General features: G+C 36.9%; 1 protein-coding gene across 1 annotated transcript; it reads right to left on the bottom strand.

The window, feature by feature from the left end:
- Nucleotides 1-4889: 4889 nt before the first annotated feature.
- Nucleotides 4890-19401, bottom strand: LOC134754296 (tryptophan 5-hydroxylase 1). Its single transcript, XM_063690526.1, has 10 exons — nt 19102-19401; nt 18864-19017; nt 18511-18676; nt 16589-16639; nt 14315-14432; nt 12710-12873; nt 9051-9177; nt 8362-8594; nt 7588-7804; nt 4890-4988 (listed from the first exon to the last, which is right to left on the bottom strand). Exons 1-10 carry the CDS (start codon nt 19369-19371, stop codon nt 4905-4907), a joined length of 1584 nt encoding a protein of 527 aa, XP_063546596.1. The 5' UTR covers nt 19372-19401; the 3' UTR covers nt 4890-4904.
- Between the last annotated feature and the right edge of the window lie 4524 nt (nt 19402-23925).

The raw sequence follows: 23925 nt of genomic DNA, 5'->3' as shown, positions 1-23925 counted from the left end.
TTAAGTTTAAACATTAAGGTAATCAGCTGAATAAAATTTACAGTTTTATAACATTTTAATTACTAGTCAATATTATATGTATACACACTGTATCTTTGATATAACCACATATGAAACGTGACGTAGGTTATAGTGCTAAAAACGATCCTGAAAGAAGTTTTTAATTTAGACATAACCACTGGTAGCGTAATTTAATTTTGTTTTTTTAGTACTTCAATGAATCTATTGCGAACATTAGCATCATTATTTATAGCAATTGTGATGTCGCGACAGTAAATGCGACGGTATGATTTAAAAAAAATGCATTGCGTGCTGAAATACTTAATAAGGATAAATATAATAGTCAACATTATGTTAATTACCCTTAGGATATGTGGTCGTATCTAAAATACGCACTGTGTTACAAACACTAATAGTATACCTATACACAGACACCGAGAACGTCGTTAAAACAGTGTACCTTATTGTCGTTGATTTATTACAATAGTCATAAAATATTAACGGTACTATTAGCTCCAATTTATCGGAATGTCGGGAGAGCAACTTATTTGACAAGCATAAAGTTATGTTATACGTCTTATTAGCTACGTTGGATTGCTGACACTTGATGATCGTTGAGCACAGTTTGATATAATGTTTCTTTACAAAATCATTAACAGCTTTATTGACTCCCACTCACTTCTTGGTAGGTTAATAATTTTAAGATACCTCAACACACTGCACGTCATAAGAAATTATTTACTATCCCTTTCTCTTGTCCAGAATATAGGGTATTTGTCATTTTTTTATTAATGGTATCAGTCGATCAGGTTTGTTTTGAGGATCAAATGTCTGTATAGGACCACAGACCAACCACCTATAGACTGAGCTTATAGGACGACTCGCGGTCACCACCCGTCTGGTGTAGGTATATGTCTTATACAGTGTGGCTAAAAAATAAGTGCATTCCCGTTGCCCGGGAGGTTCTGGGATTATACTGAGTAACTTTTACTATGGGACCAATCACGAAATACCCTTCCATAGAAAATGGACTTATAAAATGTAACAAAACAGCCAATTTTTTTTTCGCAATTTCGGGGTTGGTCCCATATAGAGATGGGCCCCGGGCCCCGGCGGGTAAATACCGGGAAAATGCCCGAAACTACCCAATCTACCCGATATTTACCCGTATCTAACAAAATTGTTGTGTACTTATAATTCGTTCGTACAATTGAAAAGATTCATTGTATAAATTGTATATAAAATCAATATTGTTATCGTATAAATATGAAAATAAAGTCATCATTATCATCATCATAGGCCTTTCAGTCTATTGCAGACTATACAAAACAGTGTCAGGTAGGGTGACAACGTTTCACATGGCTGTGTAAGCCAATACGGGAGCGGCAACCACGACCGCAAGACAGGCAGGTGTAGTGTGCCCGTGGCGAACAGTTGTCGCGCTGTTGACGCTTGGCTCACTTACTTGCGAGTGTCTTAAACCAAGCGTCATCGTGGATTTTACTACCGTCGGACACCAGTTTGCGCCACTTATCTCTGTCTTCGTCAAGCTTCTCCCATTGATGAACCGGGATGTTGAAGGCGTGCATGTCTCGCCAGAATCACACGACATTTTTAGACATCATATTTTTTTTTTCTCGATGAGTGCATTTTGTTTACTGTTTTGTGGGTTAGAAATGTTAATTTAATAAAGTTATTTTATACCGTATTATTTACATTTCTTTGTTATTTAGTGTGTAATTATAAAAACAAGAAACGCCGCCATTTGATATTTACTTAGCTTTGGTTTTTAGTATACACGGTGCAATAAATTAAACTGGAGGCTTCACGCCTCAAACTGACCAACATTTGTTAAGCAACTTTTTAAAATTATGTTTTTTTTTAGATTATAATAATTAAATATTATTTTCAATGTACTCTGCCACCTGTGTATTTGACGTTGCTTGTCACCCTTTAAACATAACAAATTTTGCAATACATTGCGTCTTAGAATAAACTTTAAAGTGTAATGAACATCAAAACACTAGTTATTTTTAAAAGTTGCTGAACAAATGTTGGTCAGTTTGAGGAGTACAGCCTACAGCTTAATTTAATGCTCCTGTTACAGGAAACACCCGGTATATAAATTAGCATATAATTACGCTTGTATCAGCGATTACGTTTACATTTACGCTTTAGAAAAGTTTGTTAAAATTAAGTAATGATCCCGGAAAAGAATAAAAAAAGAGAAACGCCGCCGTTTGATATTCACTTATCTTTTGTTCGTAATAAATATAAATTATCATATAATTACACTTGTAAGATCGATTATGTTTATATTTACGCTTCACAAAAGTTTGTTAAAATTAAGTAATGATCCCGGAAAAGAGTAAACAAGAGAAACGCCGCCATTTGATGTTCACTTAGCTTTTGTTCTTAATAAATATAAATTATCATATAACTAGGCACAAGCCTAGTGATACAAATCAGCGATTATATTTATATTTACGCTTTACAAAAGTTTGTTTAAATCAAGTAATGATCTCGGTCCTGGAAAAGAGTAAAAAAAGAGAAACGCCACCATTCGATATTCACTTAGCTTTTGTTCTTAATAAATATAAATTGTCATATAACTACGCTTGTAACAGCGATTTTGTTTATATTTACCCTTCACAAAAGTTTGTTAAAATCAGGTAATGATCCCGGAAAAAAGTAAAAAAAGAGAAACGCTGCCTTATGATATTCACTTAGCTTTTGTTCTTAATAAATATAAATTATCATATATAACTACGCTTGTATCAGCGATTATATTTGTATTTATGCTTTACAAAAGTTTGTTAAAATTAAGTAATGATCCCGAAAAAGAGTAAAAAGAGAGAAACTCCGCCATTTAATATTCACTTAGCTTTTGTTTTTAATAATTGTAATATAAGGATTAATAGTGATAATTGTATTTTATAATTCCTTTTTTTAAACATCATTATAATATTTTAATTCGATTTAAACTTGTGTGTGAATGTAGATATGTTACGTGTTCTAAATTTAAAATTTTATTATGTAAGCAAATTCAACGCACAATGTATATTGTTCACTCATTTCCTTTTCAATTTGATATCACTAGAGTAATTAGTGCTTAATTAAGTGAAATAATGTTCTAACCTGTGTTTAATTAATTTTATTTAGGAATAAACTTTTCCGGTTTCGACGATGTCCAGTAAGACACCGTCGGTACTTGCGGTGTACTTGCGCTCCGCTATTTAAGTTAAATACTGTAAAAAACCTAAAGTGAACGAAATACTTAATTTAAACTAATAATTGTTAGCGGGTTGGGTTAAAGCCCACATAGGTATTTGATTTATAATGACAAACTAGAGCATATTCGACATAATAAGCAAACACAATAATGTAACATAAAGATCGACACCATACAACCAAAGAACAGGCACACTTCCGCTCAGACTTCAGCACAGTTGACCATATAAATACATGTACCAGAAAAGCTAATAGAAAAATTCAATGAATTTAACAAACCGTTATATTACGTATTTATAAGTACATTTCTTCATCTAGTACAGCCAAGCCTTCGACAGCATAAGCCATCACTCAATCTGGAATGGTCTATTAAAGACATCAAAATTGGAACAGAAATACATAAATATAATCAAATATGTTTACTTAGTAAATAGCACAAGCAGAGTTAAACTTGAACGGAACGGAAACCAGATCAAAATTAAAAAGAGATCCGAAAATTTTATGGTTTGTCAAGTAGTTGAAAAAGAACCGGTGGGCTCAAGACATCAGAAACTTGAATATAAAAAGATCATTTTGTCACTATAAATAAATAAAAAACCACTTGAACCTTATTTTGCAAGCAGGAATGTAGCAACTGAAAAGGAAACACTATTGATTATATAAATAACTAACAAATATATCTGGGAAAACAAATATCATTTATACGAAGTAACGACTAGGAAGAGTTAGAAATAAGGAAAAATATTACATGGAAAATGTTTTGGTCATTCAAAGAAATGTTATATCACGAAGATATGAGAACCTATAATGGACACTGGTCTCCTACCTAGTATATGGGTGCAATACCATACTGGGACTTACATCAGCAAGGCCAAACAAAAAAATAAACACTACACAACGTGCAATAGAAAGAAGTATCTTGATAATAAACAAAACACACAATACTAACAATGATACAATTAGGAAGAAAACAAATATGCACTCACACAATCGCTAAAGTTTAAGTGGCAAGGGACAAATGAGACACATTTCGATGTAGACACATAAAAGATGGACAAGACGTTTACAAAAACAAACAAAATGTCGATGAAACCTACTAGACCATTTATAACGATCAAGATTTGCAGATGAAGATAAACCCAAGATTCTATTCAGATAATAAAAGATGACGGCACAAGGTGATATTAAATTGTATAAATTACACCTAAGTACCTTTTACACTAATAGCAATTCTCTAACAAAATACGAGTAGTTACTGCAACTCACAAGTCTATTCTTGGGGTTTATTAATAACAATTTCACTTTCAGTCATATGAAAGTAGAACTGTTATTGTAATAATTGCGCGGGGATATATTATTTTTCTACAATGTTTTTGGACGACTACCTGATACTTTGTCAAAATAAAACCTGTTCTCGTTAAAAGAGTATAAAATCAAAACTATTATGTTACCTATTTCATTGCAAACTGCTATAGTATTGTACCTACTATCATCTATTGTTTCAAATGATCATAATGAGGTTTACCAGACACGGCTTGATTGCGCGGTAAAAGTTAAAATACACGTTTAATTAGATATGAAATGCAATGATGAATCTATAACTAACGAATGTTTTAATTACATTTTCGCAATTCAATACAAAAATTATGCTGTAAATGACTGAAGTGTACAATCTAATTCTCCGGCCTCGGAGACGCGCCGCGGTCAGAGTTGGGCGAGCTGCCGCCGGAAGTGCTCTGCGGGCTACGCTCGCTCACCTGCAACAACCAATAAAGGGAACCTCTGAGACGTGATCTGATTCAGCCAAATAAATATTTTAGTGTACTTAACAATGACTAGTAGTTCGCCCCGAACAGAGAACTCGCATTTCGCCAAAAACTATATAGAGTAGATATGTTTGCAGAAATCGCGAAGCGTCTGGTTGACGTAACTGGTGACCGAAGAGCTGGCGGCTTTCTCGCACAACGTATCAGCATTGCGATACAGCGGGGAAATGCCGCCAGCATCCTTGGTACAATGCCTCAAGGGCCTATTTTAGATTTAAGCTAGTTATTAATTTCGTTTACGTAGTACCACTGTATATATCTTGTAAATGTTATTGAAAAAAAATATAGAGTAGATTCATAAACATCTATTTCGACGCTATTGAATTAAAAAAATTGAAAATGCAAGTTGGCGGTTGTTTGCTTCAATTTGAGTATGGATTTATATTAAACAGCCTTACAGATCCTCAGTTTTATTTTTGTCAAGATCAGACCAATGAATAAAAAAAAAGAGAAAATCAAAATGGGTGAACTTTGTCCATTGTAGACCCCTGTATTGTATTAAAATACCTTCCGCACCGCAGTCTCTATTTCCAAATCACACAAACCAGTGAAACCTACAAAAAATTTATATGCCTCCTAAAACGCCTTGTTTCCCGAGTACCCACCACAATAAAATTGTCCAGAACAGTCGAACTACCCTACGTACGAAACAGCTATATGCCATTCATAGGAATGATGAAAAAAAAAACATTTATCACCATTATTTTTCGCTCTTCTTCCTAAAAAAACATGAAAGTTTGTCAAGTTTATTAAAATCGCAAATTCCTACCTGGACAAACAAAATAACATTCAATTTTGAAATAGCAGCAATTAATGCTTTTCGATATCTTATCTTATACCTTTAAACAAGCAACTCTTGTATATATATATATATATATATATATATATATATGTATATGTATGTATATATACATATATATATATATATATTTTGGGGATCTCGGAAACGGCTCTAACGATTTCGATGAAATTTGCTATATGGGGGTTTTTGGGGGCGAAATATCGATCTAGCTAGGTCTTATCTCTGGGAAAACGCGCATTTTCGAGTTTTTATATGCTTTCCGAGCAAAGCTCGGTCTCCCAGATATTCGTTTTTAAAGGATGTTGCTATCACTTCAACCGTGCATGATGGAAAAAGCCGAAGGCCTTAAAAATAAAAACAAGAGTTTAAATAATAAGTATTTCCAGAAGCAGTGGATTATTTATAAATATTATTTCTAGGAATCTTGTTTTGTGATACTGGACAATTTAGAACTAACAATAACATAGAGGAGCATGGAGAAATCAACAGTTATATGTATTGGTCGGAATATTCCAACATTGACACATCTACTTGATATTTTGGAATCTGAAGCACATGATATTGAAAATGAACCGTTTTTACTACCTATACGTACTTTTCTAAATGTTTCTATAACTGTTCTGAAATAGGAGCACATTAAAACATCCAGAGAATTGTTAATTCGCTGTGTGCATGATGCATTACAATGCTATGAGCATTCCGCCTCGTGAACAGTGGCGTAGCGTGAACTAACCTAGTACTGTACACGAAGGGGCCTCGCGCGAGGCCCCCCTTGGGGCGCGAGGCCGTTGGCGACGGCCCACTTCGCCCACGCCTAACTACGCCACTGCTCGTGAAACATCAAATAACGTAAGCATTTTGGAGCCTGCGTACATAATGAGCTACAGCGGGGCTAAGATAGACGGCTGTTTTCATTTGTCACCATGCCTGTCACGCTCTAACAAGTACGTAAGTGCGAAAGTGACGCATGATATGACAAGTGACAAAAACACGACCATGTTACCGGTGCTGTATGAATATTCTAGTTGCTCGGGGCTAACACATTGTACAGTCGACGTCTAATATATGTTTACATGTTTCACCTCATATTCAAAAGGAGTAAGGTGCAAACGCGTAACATGTTTTGGCGTCAACAGACACAAGAGCAGCTTTATATACAGCTTACATCTGTTGAAAAGATTTTAGAGCGTTTTTGAGCCGAACGTGATAGACCTAATTAAAGAGTAAAGGATGAATCATGTTAGACCGGGCCGTGTCCGGGCCGGAGCTTCCGGCGCTTACTTTTCTATGACATGACAGGTGATCACGTGATGCTTACCATAGAAAACGAAGCGCCGGAAGGTCCGGCCCGGACACGGCCCGGTCTAACGTGAGTCATCCTTAACTCCGTCGGCGGCGAGATAATCCACCTTTGGATTATGCGATGAATAACACAAACGCGATTCTTCCTATGAAACACAGTTAATTACGCGGAGCTAGGGTTGATTATTGTTAACACACAGTTAAACTTTTGGTGTTTGCCAGAGTTTTGGAGTTGCAGGCGTACATAGGCTACGGAGACTGCTTAACATCAGGCGGGCCGTATACTTGTTTGCCACCGACGTAGTATTAAAAAAAAATTGATTCTGTGCGTACCTTAAGAGAATGCCTTAAGGCATTAAGTCCGCCTTTTGTACATTCATGTATTGTGCAATAAAGCTTAAATAAATAAATAAATAATATACCTACCTGTAAGCCGGTGTGCAACATGTTGGCGATAGTCTCGACGTCGAGCGTGGAGTCCTGGGCGGAGATCTTCTTGATGGCGGAGGACACGATGCAGATGTCGCCACGCAACTCCCGCACGAGCGCCGTTATCTTTTGGGCGTTGCTTAGCACCTCTACGCTCTGTGTGTACGGGTTGTATCGCACGCCGAAGGGACGCTGGATACCTTCAGCAAATGCACTGTAATAAACGTTTGCTTGCACATAATTAATTATACAACGACAGAGCTAGGAGACAAGTTTTAAAACTAAAAAAACCGGCCAAGTGCGAGTCGGACTCGCGTTCCAAGGGTTCCATACCATTACGCAAAAAAACGGCAAAAAAATCACGTTTGTTGTATGGGAGCCCCACTTAAATATTTATTTTATTCTGTTTTTAGTATTCGTTGTTATAGCGGCAACAGAAATACATCATCTGTGAAAATTTTAACTGTCTAGCTATCACGGTTCATGAGATACAGACGGACAGACAGACAGACGGCGAAGTCTTAGTAATAGGGTCCCGTTTTTACCCTTTGGGTACGGAACCCTAAAAAAGTAAGGGCAAAGTAAGCTTTTATAATATCACCAGTTGTGAACATTATTCTGAGCTACGTGGGAGTTGGGACAACATGGAAACCACATCCATGGCCACAATAGATCGTTTCCCCCAACGTCAACAAATCAAAACAGCCTAGTGGAAACGTGGTTTCCCACAGGATTCCGTAGTGCCTGAAGGACAATGTTTACCATACTGACCGCATCTTTTCTTTGGCCTCTTCGAACGAATCCGTATAGTAATAAGCGTTCTGGTAGGAAGTGATGATGCAGGTTTCATTGACGGTGACTTCGGGGTCGAAGCGCTTGTGTTTGGCGCTCGTGGCTAGGGCGTGCTTCAGTTCGGACACAGAGGAAAGCAGGCCGGCGCCATAAATGCGGAACGAGCCGTCCGGGGAACGGCAAAGACCGAACTCCACGGTGAAGAAATAAAGCTGAAATAAACGTATTTATTTTAACTACCAATAGTCCAATAATTAAAACGCAGTGTAGTAAATTAACTAGATTAATTTTAACAAGTTTAAAAAAAGATTGCCGTTGGATGTATGGAAGCATTGGAAGCCAAGCCAGATTTGAACTTGCATAATCATGTTTTACCTACAAAGTATTTTTTTTATCCATCGCGGAAAAACATAAATAATTGACATAAATTTCATGATTTTGAGTTTCTTTCTGAAGTACTGCCACTAAGTTTTAATTAGTTCGAGGACACCTTAATATGTATTGTATTGTCACCGGTCTTATATAAATACACCAAATTTGAGCCCTATCGAATATCAGAAAAGGTGTTCTGATTTGTAGCTTCCAAGATTTGACTCACGCTATATAAGAATCGATCCTTAAGAGCACCTTCCCAAAAACACTAAAAAAATTAAATGAAATTTTACTACCGTGGCCAACTTGTCAATGTCTTCGTCAGATGCACCCAGAGAAGCTAGTCCCAGCTCTTGCGAGAATTGTGCGAAGGATGAATTGGCGAGCAACGGCATGTGCCCTAGCAGCTCGTGGCAGCAGTCACTGAAATAGCATACAAGTATATTTACTTACACAAAAAAGCAGTCCATGTATATAGTATGATTTTTAGGGTTCCGTACCCTAAAGGTAAAAACGGGACGCTAATTACTAAGACTCCACTGTACATCTGTCTGTCTGTCACCAGCCTGTATCTCATGAACCGTGATAGCTAGACAGTTTACATTTTCACAGATGATGTAAATATTTCTGTTGCCGCGATAACGACAAATACTAAAAACAGAATAAAATAAATAATTAAGTGGGGCTCCCATACAACAAACGTGTTTTTACCCGACTGCCAAATGGTATGTATGTATGTATGTATGTCTATGTCTTTGTAGCCTCCTGTAGCCTAACCGGTTTGATGGATTTTGATGTATGAGGTATCGTTAGATTCGTCTTGATCACGGGAGTTTCATAGGATACATTTTATCCCGAAAGTCCTACGGGATACAGAGATAATATTTTCTTTACTTTCACTTTGAAAGAATTTGATGTATAAGGTATCATTAGATTCGTCTTGATCACGGGAGTATCATAGGACATTTTACCCCGAAATTCCTACATGAACATGTTAATTATTCGTAAACGCAAGCCACCCACGCGTCAGCAAGCAATGAGCAACTAACTTGTTCTGCAATTCCCGCGCACCTTTCGCGTAGCGGTCTGGTAGCGAGCAAAAAAGGGCGTGGTCTGCCTTGTGGCGCCTGGTGCGGTACGGAGGGGGATATTCTCGAGTGCCCAACGCGGGCACACGCGCATGACATGAGGGCACACGTCATTGACGGTCGACTTGCCGACGAAGTAATTTTTTTCGATACTTCCTCATCCGATTTGAAAATTATAAAGTAATAACTTGTTCTATTTTTCAACTAAAAAGTTATAAAAAAAATATATAAAACAAAAAACCCGACTGCACACTAAAAAGAAGAAAACAAGCCCCACACTAAATATTGTTTAATCAAATGCTAAAACCAAGCTATGGAATGTAATCGATAGTTAAATAAATAAAAACTTATTCTAAATACTAACTAAATATAATTTATAAATGTTGATGGTAAGTATCGCAGGCGGGGACCAACTTGACCGCCACCAACGAAAATACCTACCTAAGTAACATTCTGCTAAATAGTGAACTTAATAACCAACGACCTAAATGACTATAAGTAAAGGATGACTCACGTTAGACCGGGCCGTGACCGGGCCGGAGCTTTCGGCGCTTACTTTTCTATGACATGACAGGTGATCACGTGATGCTTTCCATAGAAAACGAAGCGCCGGAAGCTCCGGCCCGGTCACGGCCCGGTCTAACGTGAGTCATCTAAGGATGACTCACTCACTCAGGGTTAAGACCCTGTGTTGGTCCCCGCCTGCGATACTTACCATCAACATTTATAAATTATATTTAGTTAGTATTTAGAATAAGTTTTTATTTATTTAACTATCGATTACATTCCATAGCTTGGTTTTAGCATTTGATTAAACAATATTTCTTGTGGGGCTTGTTTTCCTCTTTTTAGTGTGCAGTCGGGTTTTTTGTTTTATAATAATTAATTTTTTATTTGCCGTTTTTGTGCGTAATGGTACGGAACCCTTCGTGCATGAGCCCGACTCGCACTTGGCAGGTTTTAGGTTAACGGGTGTATGATCGCCTGGCTAGCCGACGTTTGCTTGACATAACCTCCTCGTTGGCATTGTCCGGATCTGTCGTCTAAATGGCTAGCGTCGCCACTCGGATCACCGACGTCGTTTCGTCGTTCGTTTCGTTTCGTCATTTCCTTGGAATCCTTCTCTAGCAATACAAGGTAAATTAATTTAAAACGATTCAATTTTTAGGGTTCCGTACATCAAAGGAAAAAAACGGAACCCTTATAGGATCACTCGTGCGTCTGTCTGGCTGTCTGTCTGTCTGTCCGTCTGTCACAGGCTATTTTCTCCGAAACTACTGGACCAATTAAGTTGAAATTTGGTACACATATGAAAGTGTGTGACCCAAAGACGAACATGTAACGTAAACAAATGAATTTTAAATATAGGGGCCACTTTTGGGGGGTAAATGAGAAAATTAAAAAATTAAGTTTTTTAAACTATATCGTGTTACATATCAAATGAAAGAGTTCATTGTGAGAATCTAAAATATTTTTTTTTGTAATTTTAAAATAAATAGTTCAGAAGTTATTTAAGAAAATAGCCAAAAAATGATCATTCCCCCCTTTATCTCCGAAACTACTGGGTCAAAAATTTTGAAAAAAATACACAAAATTGTTCTTTACCTATAGATTACAGGAAAACCTATTAAAAATGTGCAGTCAAGCGTGAGCCGGACTTCATTATTTAGTTTTTGATCCGACCCCTACGGATTTTTTAAAAACATTTCACTCACGTTTCACATAAAAAATATATTCTACAGTACATATGGTGCTACTTTCTCGCACTAGTGCGTAAAGAGCACTTTTCGTGCATATGTCAAAAGTTTAAAGGGCCATATGTACTGTAAAACGTTGTACGATATACGTGCGAATAGGTAATTCGCAACTCGTGTCGATTTAAAACACTCCCTACGGTCGTGTTTTAATTTATCGCCACTCGTTTCGAATTTCCTCTTTTCCGCACTTGTATCGTAAATAACTATTATCTACGCACATATCGTTAGTGCTCTAAAATGCGTTCAGAAACCGTAGGAAATGACCAGCATTATTACAACCAATTTTACTTACTTACTTTAGGTAAAATCTGTACTTTAATGTTATTATGTTATAGATTTTTGAAAGTTATGAGTTTAAATTTGGAACAGCTGTCGGAACTCAAATGGGTCCCTACTCTAGTATCCATAGATATTAAAACAGTTATCGAAACGAAATGTCAATTCAGTATGTTTTTTTAATATAAACCGCACGACATTTGATCCCGAGTGACATGAGAATAGGGACTTCATTCGTTTGTCTATAATTTAAAAAAAAACATTCGTCTTGACGGAGGAGCGAATTGCCGCCATTACTGTAGTTGTCATTGTTTGTTGGTTTTTTTACCTTTTTGCTGTTACGAAAGTAGAATTGTGAAAAATTGTTTGTAATTTACATTTTAGTTGAATATAGGAGTAGTTTGTTTCTGTATTTGTTTAAATTCACATCCCCACTTTACGCGAAGCGTGTAGGGGAGGTACCCAAAAAACTTTTTTTTTGTTTTATTTATTTATACAAGGAATTCCAAAAGCTATGAAATTTTACTTTTTAAATAACAATACTTTGTCGGGATTTATTGATATTCATGCCAAATTGCAGCTTCCTAGCACTAACGATCACGGAGCAAATAAGCCTTGGATAGACAGATGGATAGACAGACGGACATGGCGAAATATAACTATAAGTGAAAAAAAATACAATATCCAGGGAGGAAAATGGAGACTACGTTTCTTTGGAGAGAATGTCGTCCACTATCCTCTTATATCTTAAGATAGGGTCAGTCTATGTCATACGTAGTAATTTCAGAACCTTAAGAATACCTTAAAATCGACGTTTAGGCGAATAAAACTTACGGCTCTGGAGTGTAAAATGGATCGGAAGAATGGCGAATGTACTGGGTGCAGTGGAAGACTCGAAAGGCGAGGCCGGAGAGAAAGTCGCGTGGAGAGAGGTATCCGGCCACTGGGCGGAGCTGGAAGCCAGTCTTCCTCTTCAGGAACGCGCTGACGTCCTCCAGCTGAAAGTAACGTCGATAGGTAATTGATATATTTCAACCAGTATGCACATGTGTCCAATTTTTTTTCTGGAAACTAGAAAAACAGAAAGCTAAAGGTTTCGAATTTAAACTTCCATTATTTTTTTGGTATCTCCGTTTGTAAAACCATGGGTTGGTATATATTATAACTTATAATATATAATGGTTATTCTACGCAATCTTTGTCATTCTGATGATTTTCTTCAACCTCTTATCATTTCGATGATATCCTTTTTTTTAATGGTTATAATTTATAACCATTAAAAAAAACTAAAACACAATTGAATAAAATTTCTTTAAACAAAATTAAAAATTAAAACACAACAACAACATCGAAACACAATCGATAAGTTAGGGCATTTATCATATTAAGGAGAAAGTTAACCAATTGAAACATTTTCAACAATCAAAAACAGTAGGTATTTATTACTTTTTTACAGGTCTATAGCACAGATTATATAATAGTTCTCACGAAAAGATACTTATCTAAATTAATTTTTAACAAGCAGAAACGTCTGCGAATTTAAGTTTTTCATACAAAACTTGTTTTTAGGGTTCCTTACCCAAAGGGTAAATACGGGACCCTATTACTAAGACTTCGCTGTCCGTCTGTCCGTCTGTCTGTCACCAGGCTGTATCTCAGGAACCGTAATAGCTAGACAGTTTAAATTTTCACACATGATGTATTTCTGTTGCTGCCATAACAACAAATACTAAAAAGTACGGAACCATCGGTGCGCGAGTCCGACTCGCACTTGGCCGTTTTTTTCGTTTGTTACGTCAGACTAAAATATAATAATTTGGTGTTTAAATGTAATTAAACGTAATAATGTATTTAAAAAACTTACATGTGAAATGTAACACCATCTTTTTGTAAATTTGATGTATTCTGCCTGTTTTTATAACAAAAAACCGAGCAACTGGGCATTTTTTTCTGCTGCAGTGATCACTCACGCAACTAGACTCTGGCTAGTTTAAAATCCGAGCGCAACTAGTTTTATTACCCGCGCTAGATAAGTTGCTCTTGTACCTCGGCAGAGGGGAAATAGTGCGACTCCGAAAGCCGCCTTCCTTCCTACGTGTACGTCTACGGGAGCTGGCGTTGCTCGAAGAAAAAGACATGTCAAGATTGTTTACCATTATTCTAATGCTAAAACAAACGAGGTTTAGACATTTGTGTTGGTTATAAAAACACACAAATTAACAAGGGTGTGCTAAGTTTTTTGAATATGTGGGAAGTTCCTTAGCTCAACGCATATGTTCTTGTCCTTGATTGGCCCTAAACTTATAGCCGTGCTGGGGCATTCTAGAATGCGCTAGCTGACGTATTAACATTACTTATATTTGAATGGCTTATTCGTTTATGCGATTTCACTCCCTGTTAGGTGACAGTCTCGTTTAAGCGTATTTGTTTCTTACATACCTGGGGTAAGTTGTCTTCCCTGTAGCCACAATACTTCACGAGTTGCGGCCAGTTCTCCAGGTATTCCTCGCAAGCGTGCACCAGGTAGAGCTTGTGCAGCTCTCGGAAGATTATCCCCCTGTGATCATCGCCTTGATTAGTACAATCATTGCACGCACACACTTAAGGGCGGAGAGAAGAAACTTACTTAATTGATATTTAAAATTAAACATTAAAATTGTTTATTTCAGACATAGTGTCCATAAAAATGTTAGTTGTAGTACAAACTTAAAAGGCTATGTTAGTGTTACATGTTAATTATAAATAAAGATAAAAGCAAAAAAAAACAACAAATAATTTAAGAAAAATTAAAATAAATGTTCCACTGACAGGGGCAAGTAGTAGATAGAGCTGTAGTTTGGCAAGTCACTTTTCGCTGAAGCATATGCAGAGAAAATCATACTGCCTGTTTATTACACCGGTATTATCAGCCCAAGAAAAGAGATGAGTAGGTATAGTTAAATTATTTTATTGCTACTGAAAAAATTTGTTTGCTACAGTATAAATATTTACAATAATCAATATTCTTACTTTCTTTTACACGCTAATCAAGACAACAATAAAAAGCACAACGTATATATGTTACCGTAAAACCCGTTTTTAGTAAAAACGCGTTTTCCCTTGTCGGTAAAACTAGTTTTAACTGGGATTATCAGTCAAAGCTAGTTTTTGCAAAATGCCTTGGTGAAAACTAATTTTGACTTATTGTTTTGTATGAGTAGGTTCTCTTGTTTTGTTTAATTATTTTTTGTCGGTTGTTATTATGTTCCTTTTATTCGTTATTATTAGTTTACGTTGCGTATAAATCCCGGTCTTTTGATAGGCTTGCGTGGGGATATAGATCCAACACGTAGAGGTATTGGGACTATTGTAGAAAAAGTGAACAGTTTACCGGTCTATGGATTAAAGTTTGGGTGGACAATGAGACTGGGTTATTGCAAAGACATCCGGACACCCGCCATAACAATGTTTTCGCAAGTTATCGAGGCAGGCGGTAATTTTCCGCCCACTAGTTGGGCCCCTGAAACTGCTGTCGTGACGACGATCATGAACAACACCGGTGTAAGCGGCTCAGGGGTGTCAAGAGGTGTGCGCCGCTTTCTACCCAGTGGCTGTACCAATGCCAACTCGCGTCTTATGCAGCGTACTACGTAAGCGAACAACACGCACCCCTGGAGCATATACCTAACGAGCTAACGACTCCTCTCTGGACGGCCAATGAAGGCAAGCTAGAGCCGAAAGTCCTGCTTGTCCCCCCCGACCAGTCATGGGGTCCACTCCGACCGACGAAGACACGCCGGAGACGGAGACCCTGACCGACTCTCGGGAACAGAACTTTATTATTATTATGAAATAATATTTGATTAGTACATAGCATATTATCGTCTTCCTCTAAATTAATATAATGTATGTATGTACGCATGCCTGACGGAAGATTTTATGCATATATTAATATGATTCAGTTTTAATACACAAGACTGATACTTGTGTATTAAAACTGAAGCTATCGAGTTTCATTAACAAGATGAATGTACTTACAAAAACATCCCCAACCTTGTAGGCGATTTGCTTGGGCTATTATTATTCGTTTTGTCGAGCCCAATGCTTTGATGGCGTATAAAGGATGACTCACGTTAGACCGGGCCGTGACCGGGCCGGAGCTTCTGGCGCTTACTTTTCTATGACATGACAGGTGATCACGTGATGCTTTCCATAGAAAAGCCGGAAGCTCCGGCCCGGTCACGGCCCGGTCTAACGTGAGTCATCCTTTATTCAATCGGCTATAAAAGTGTGCAGGTACCTACAATAAGTTACTTTAAAAAAAAACTATGTGTGTAACAAGTCCCCGGCAAGCTCGGTCGAATTTCACCTTCCCATACAAACGGAGTTTCATTCTCATTTTAAAACTACGTGTTGGATTGTAATGAAACTTTGCACATACAATGACATGAGGTATATCTAGGTTTGTAATTAATTTATATAGCTCCAGTTTATAAAACAAATGACATAGAGCTAATACAACTTTTGTATGAAAAACTTAAATTCGCTGTATTTTTATTACTATGGTATCTGAAGCTACATAAATTAATTATAGACATAGATATACCTTATCCTATTGCAAATACAAAGTTTCAGAGCAAACTAGCTACTCGTTTTAAAATAAGAGCGTAACTACGTTTGTATGGAGAACCTTGCCGGGGACCCTTAACTCTACAAACAACTTAGTAAACTTACCATGTTTTTATTTCAACTTCAGTATATTGCACTTTCGGTATCGGTTGGCCGCTATAAAAAAAAGGAATGTTTACGATAACATGTTCAGTTATTGACAATAAAGGTTAAGTAACGATTGTATGTATACCTACTACATGATATATGATTCCGAAAAACTCTATTCTAATAAATCGGTTACCTGTGTCCCTATGAAATTAATAATGACTACAAATTACGTTAATACAATAATATCGGGCACTTTGCACTTGTAAACGGAGTACGGTTTTGATTTATCTGGTGTGTAGGTATTATGGCTTAGTATTTTTAATGCATTTTCATTCTTTTTGATTAATGTATTAATTATCTATAACATTTAAAACTTTCGCGTTTTCAATAAATGTTAAAACATATTAATGCCCGGGTCGCGAATTTATTTTATCATCTTTATTTCCGTTCCGACGATGCGACGCAGGATTCCATTAGGATTCAGTCGTGGTGGCAAATAATGGTCCCAGCAAAATGTCAAAACAGAGATTTGCATAACTATCCGACGACTAGTCTATGAAAAAGTTTGGGGTAGACATCACAATTTCAAACCACCCACTACACATAATTATGTTATTTAGTTCATTATTGTCAATAGTCCGACACGAAACATTAAAAATACCCGCGCGCACACACACATCCTTTCTGGATCACTGGTCCCCAAGTTGGCGATAGAATCTTCCCTGTTAAAACTTCTGAGTGTTAAAATAAAAACAATAAATTAATAAATATTTAATAAGTAATAAAATAAAGTAGTGAATAATTATTATAGTTTTTATTGCTGTAGCAAGCTTCAATGTATTTTTGTTTTTTGAAATGTTAGTCGTACCTCGAAAGAAATTAAGAAAAAATATTTATTAAAACAGGAAACAAACTTAATTAATAACAAAATTAGAGAAAAAAAGGTAATCTGAAATAAAAACTACCTACAAAACCTTTAGGTATTTGTTTTAAATAACTAAAAAATATTCACAGAATTTAACCTGTGTGGTCGTTAGATTCGTGTCTACTGTGGGAGTGGTTATAATATAAGCAATAAGGTTTTAACTCAGTTTCAATGATATCTGAAAAGAATATCGATGAGTTTGAGTTAAAATTTATGTAAAAATATAAACTACATATTTCGCAGGCATAAGACTGTCGCTCCATTTGTATGTATTATGTATGTAAGATATGCCACGCATTAAACCTACTGTAACATGACAATAATAAATATGACATATCATGTTTCACAAAGTTCTATAAAAATTAATTGCGGGAAAAGGTAGGTAATTGAGAATTCTATGATTTTGAGGTTATCTTTTGGAAGACTATAAATAGGTTCCAGTTGGTTTCTTCCAAACCTGAGAGTCTTACTGCTTATAACAGTCCTCGTTGTGTCGTGTTATCCTAAGTTTAGGCACATAATTGATTAATAGTACTTGTACCTACTTAGTACGTATAGGCATAGAGTAACTGATACTAGAGCGTTACTGTCATAGTAAATTTTGTAACCCCAGTAAATTCAATACCATCTGTCGACACACTTTAAAACTAAAAATGAAGATTTATAAAAATACGATAGAATGTATTTAAATATAGATAAATGATTTATTTATTTGCATTAATTATTTTTATGATTTTTATGATTTGATCTATACGACTGTAGGCCAAAACTAGTAGCGCCCTCTGAACGAGAATCAAATTTTCTTGATTTTCGAGGCACGTTTTTTCCTTAGACTGTATCCATCTATTACGGAGTTATACCTATCTTTGGTATAGGATTCGCACTGTCTAACAAAGCCGATGTTTGGCAGCGGAATGCCATGCATCATATTGTCCCTCCCTAGAACATGACACATTAGCATTAAATGTTTGTTAAATTAAACATCGCAATGCGTAGAAAAGTTTATACTTACTACTTGTAGTTGTTGGCGATGGCAGCGAACTGCTCGCGCCGCTTGCGGTACACGGGGTCCTTGAAGCCGGGGTGGTCAGCATCCAACTCGGAGCCGTACATCAACACGTTCTGCGCGCGGTCGAGGTCCGAGATCTTCCTCGGAAACCAAGGCATCTCACCGAAATCTAACAAAGACCAATAGAAATAACGTCATAGGAATTAAAAGAGCTATTTGGCAAATTTGAAAAATACTCTATTGTGCTAAGTTGTTAAACTTTTTATGTACTTAGAAAGTTTCGTCGTCTTAAAGAGGCTTTAAACTACGCATTTGTTACGGGGTTATATAATAGTCAAGTATGAAAAAGTAGGTACCAAAACTAGCGGCAGCAGAAAGCGGCGTCGGTGGTGGAAACACCTCCCCGGTTTGAGGTTGTATGACTTCGAACTCTTGAACCTCGCGCTTGAGCATTCTTTTCAATTGCTCCATCCTACGAGGATCACACTCCACATCCACAAGTATATCTCCCTAAAATAATTTGGATATATATTTGTACTTAATCTACAATTATACTTATGTATGAAAATCAATGTACCAGTCAAGACTACTCACGTCAGCTACTTCAGTAGCAGATTTCCTGGACTCAATATGGAGCACGTTTATACCCAAGTCCTGAAATACAGACAAGACGCGGACTAAGCCGCCAACTTGGTTTTTTAACGAGAATATCACCGAAATCCTCTCGCCCTCGGCCGCCGGCTGCTGCGACGCCATGCCGATGTCTCCTAGCTTGGGGTGGTGGGGCATATCCTTCTTCATCTCCCACTCAGAACCGTTTCTGTACAACCATAATCCGAGGAACCCTTTTCCCGATCCACTCATTATTTGACAACTGATGCTATATGAAACAAATTAAAAATGATTGCTCAATTTAGGTGGTTGTTTATTGAATCCGAGATGCGCTGCTGCATTGGTGGAGACAAACTGCGGGCTCCTCCCAGGCAGTTCGCCTTATAAAGAGAAGAGGCGCGGGAGACTCGACGGAGGGTGGGTATATTTGATTGGCTGAATCAAGCGTTCGGAGTTACTTGGAAAATGTTCTCTTTTCACGCTGTAAAGACGGAGACACACTAAAATATATCAGTTTTATTATTTTCGGATTTCTTTAGTACTTGAGGATTAAAATATCACTTGTAATGATGAATACGTCAAAATAAAATGCTTATATCGGATATATCATTAATTCATTCACTTGAAATTAGAATTTTAAGTTTAGGACTGACTTTTACTTTGGGTGCGTTGTTGTTACCTCAGCCTCGATCGCCGCTTCTTGATATTAAAGTAAAATAATGTGTTGTACTTATCGATTTATTTATTGCAAAAATGAAAAAGAATCATTGTTTTACTTAAAGTGGTCTTTAGAGCCCAGATATATTGAGGGAAAAACTTTTAACCTTGAAAATTATACGGTTTAAAACAGGGGCTCAATAAGACTATCTGATGTGACTGAAATCCTATTCGAAGCTCACCTCACACTAACCATCCCATAAGCATTTTGAGATGACCATTTGTTACATGTAGTGGGTTATTGTGAAATTTCACTTGAAATTTCTAATGGATGTTACCTAGATACCTCCTGTTTATTTAGTACGTAAATCAATTTAAAAATTTGGTTCAATTTGAATCCTAAACAGATAACACAACAGTATGTGCGAAGCCTCAGCACTAACACCTATAAAGGCTCGTGTAAGTGTAGACCGCGAGAAGGCACTCGGGCTGACGGAGTTAAACGGTCCAGTCACTGTATTTATTACCATTGTTTAGCGAAAAGAGCGTTCCGTATCATTCATTATCTAGTGAGGAACCCGCCCGTTTATTCACTACGCTGGTGGTTACGGTATAAAATTAGACCAAATATATTTTCTGATACCATGGGGAAGCATCCTTTGTTTACTAAACATCTTTGACTAGCTCAGTTCTGATTTTAATAATTTGTAGTTTCATTTTATCACAACATTAAACATTTTTTATGTTTTATTTCTGTTAAGCCATTTAAAGCACAATACCACGTTGAATATGCGTTATCCGTGTCATTACCTACATTATAATACCTACGAATGACACGGACATTCAGGCGATTTACTTAGTAATTTAGAATAATTTCATATTCTTGACTTTTGATATAAAATAAAACTAAATCATAAAAGAGCTCCTCACTTTGGTCGGATTAAACACGGAATCCCAATTTGGGACAATACTTAAAAATGTATGTAAAATACTGTTGGGTTAAGAAAATTCCATGCGTTTTCTTAGCTCAGTGGAAGATTTTGTAGGACATACGATAAAATTGCGCTTATGTTGTTCGGAATAGCGAACTCTATCCATCCGCCAAAAACAAGAACGTCCGTCCGTCCGACTGTCTGTCAAGACTCTTCATCACAGGAACGCGAGGAGGCAAAACCATATGTCCCTTGAAGCTGTGAAAATATCAAACTTCTAAGTTACCGTAAAAAAGATATGCCGCAAAAATGTGATATTTCTTGAGTGTCAAGGGAATCAAATTTTATAGGGTACTTTTCGTTGACAAACTATGAAATTCGACAAGTACTCGAATCGTCTTATACTAAAAAAAAGAAAAATTCTAAAAACTAAAACGTATGAAAATTTGTAAAAAAAAAGTTAAAATTGTACGGAACCCTCGGTGGGCGAGTCCAACTCGCACTTGTCTGGGTTTTTCTTTGTTAGGTACGATATCGAGTAACATTTTCAAATTTAACCTATTAGAGATGAATTTTTTTTTTCACCGTATTCCCAAGAAACGTAAGTATTTAATTAAAAGAGTGAAATACGTTGCTTATTTAAGATCTACCTTAATTTTTTATTTCATGTTTAAACTTTTTAGCAATAAAAATATACATGTTTAAATTATATTATGGTTCTTGAGGTAGAAGCCTGTAATAGACGGACGGATGCATTTTCAGGACACAATACCTAATTCTTATATTAATTAATGCGCTAGGGCCGAGCTAACGAGGCGTGCATAGGATAAGGTGACGTCGCCGTTTATGACGGTGCATGAGGGCTTTATCTGGTCATGCTTCGTAATACGTCTTCGCGCACTAACTACATACTTACAAGTTACATCATATAGGTTATTTATTTGCGTTAAATCGTTTATAAGTACATTTAACAATGTACTGTCACTATCACAATAAAAATATAGCACGGATATTAAAATACGTTGCCTAATATTTTTGTTTTATTTTATATAAGGGCTAGGTTACAATTTTTTAGAATGCCAACTTGGGACAAAAAGTACAAACGCTTATATGATTTGTGTTGAACTCGTCAAATACTCTTAAACCGTAAACGTATTGTTTTCTTTTTAATAAAATTATTATATTACATTTATATAAGAGACTAACTAAATTCTTACCAAATGAAAAAGCTCAATAATTTGTTATAAACATGTTAGATGTTGGCAAATAAGCCCTGAATCGCGAATCAAGCTACGTCTCCAAGGAAATTAAATTAATTAAAGGCAACAGCGCTTCCGAGGGACAGCCGTTCACGCTGTTTAATATCATAATGCTTCTATTTGTTGATCGTTACTCACATTTTGATACCTTATTGATCGTAATTATAGCAATTATCAACATGCCTTAATTACATGTTTCATTCGTGAAAAACTTTTTAGGGGATCGTACCACTATAAAACATTATGTAGTAGTAAATATCGTGGTAGTAAATATTCTACATAATTTATTTTGAAGCCTAGTTAAGTTATTATGTATTATAAAACTAAGCTTGTAATTTTATAAGGACTTAGTGGTATGTTTTTTAAGTTGCCTGCATCACAAATACATCTAATTTTAAGCATAATGTATATTTTGTTCCTATACGAGTATACCTATTACCTACTGCGATAGTGAAACTAATTCATTTTCCGATTTTTTATTCCAAATTCAAAACAGGTCAGTATCTTAGTTTATTAAAGGTTTATGTTATAAGACGAAATGGGGTAAAATGTGGAAAAAGTCAAATATTGATGATTTTTAGTATTTATGTGATTTCGCCTAAATTCTTTCGGGGCTTTTATTTATTTTATTATCAAATCTTTTACCATAGGTTCTGTCGGGCCGACGATGGTGAATGAAAAACACGTAACAAAAAACAAATAAAGGCTATTTACACATAAAAAAATACAAATGATGTGCAATTCAAACTATACATTTGCCGCTCAATGTCAGGAAAAAAACTATGAACATATAAACAAAAGACGCGCGCTGGCAGCGGCATCAGTACCGGTCAGGCTGCCAGCACGCGCACAGCACAAAGGAAGTACTTATTATAGTTCCGTCGCCTACCTTCCCCACCCTAGTGCTGGTGCAGCACTAAATAACCAAAGAGAAATAACGGCGAACGGTGTGCGTTTCTAACACGCATACTTTTTCATCGGGTAACACTCGACATAGCCCCCCGCATGCATCGCTAAGTAGCAGAAGGGCCATAGGGCTTTATCACAAGGAGGTCTGTCAGGTGGAACCCGCTTCTTCTGTGGACAGTATTCTGTGCACCGAGTACGACATGGTTAGGTCCTGTTGGCCATGCAAAGCGCGTATCACGCTGTGCATACACCATTCCCGAGCCGAGTGTTCATAAGATGTAGCCAAATGTCCTCCTGAATGCACTGGCGAATTACATTTGTGTTCGAGCAGTCGGACAGGAGAGTTATCGTCACAGTTTAAAACAGGCCCACCGCCTACAGCTGTATAAAGCGCAGGTTCGCCCACACATGGAATACTGCTCTCATCTATAGGCAGGGGCACCCCAATACCAGCTTCTCCCTCTGGACCGCATCCAACGAAGAGCGACTCGAATTGTTGACTGCCAGCGTATTTCGGAACGGCTTGACTCCTTGGCGCTGCGTAGACATGTGGCCTCGCTTTGCATTTTCTATCGCGTATATAACGGGGAGTGCTCCGAGGAATTGTTTGGATTAATCCCTGCTGCTTCTTTTCGCCATCGCCCTACGCGACAACATTACCATCCTCACCACTTAGATGGTTGGCAGTCCTCAACTGTGCGTTTCTCTAGAAACTTCCTGCCTCGCACAGCTAAACTGTGGAATGAACTGTCGCCTGCGGTATTTCCGGACCGATATGACCTTCAAACCTTCAAGAAAAGAGCGTACTCCCATCTTAAAGGTCGGCAACGCACTTACAACCCCTCTGGTGTTGCGGTTGTCCATGGGCGGCGGTAATCGCTTACCATCAGGTGATCCGTCTGCTCGTTTGCCTCCTATTTCATAAAAAAAAACAAGTACATTTGATACTACCAAATTGAGTTCGCTGACACTACATGTCTTATTACAGACCGATATCTTTACTGACAGGTTTTTCTAAAATATTAGAAAAAATAGTTAATAAACGTCTT

This window comes from Cydia strobilella, chromosome Z (assembly GCF_947568885.1).
Source record: "Cydia strobilella chromosome Z, ilCydStro3.1, whole genome shotgun sequence".
Classification (NCBI taxonomy): Eukaryota; Metazoa; Arthropoda; class Insecta; order Lepidoptera; family Tortricidae; genus Cydia; species Cydia strobilella.
Note: the sequence above shows the minus strand (reverse complement) of the source record. Positions and strands in the feature narration are given on the sequence as shown.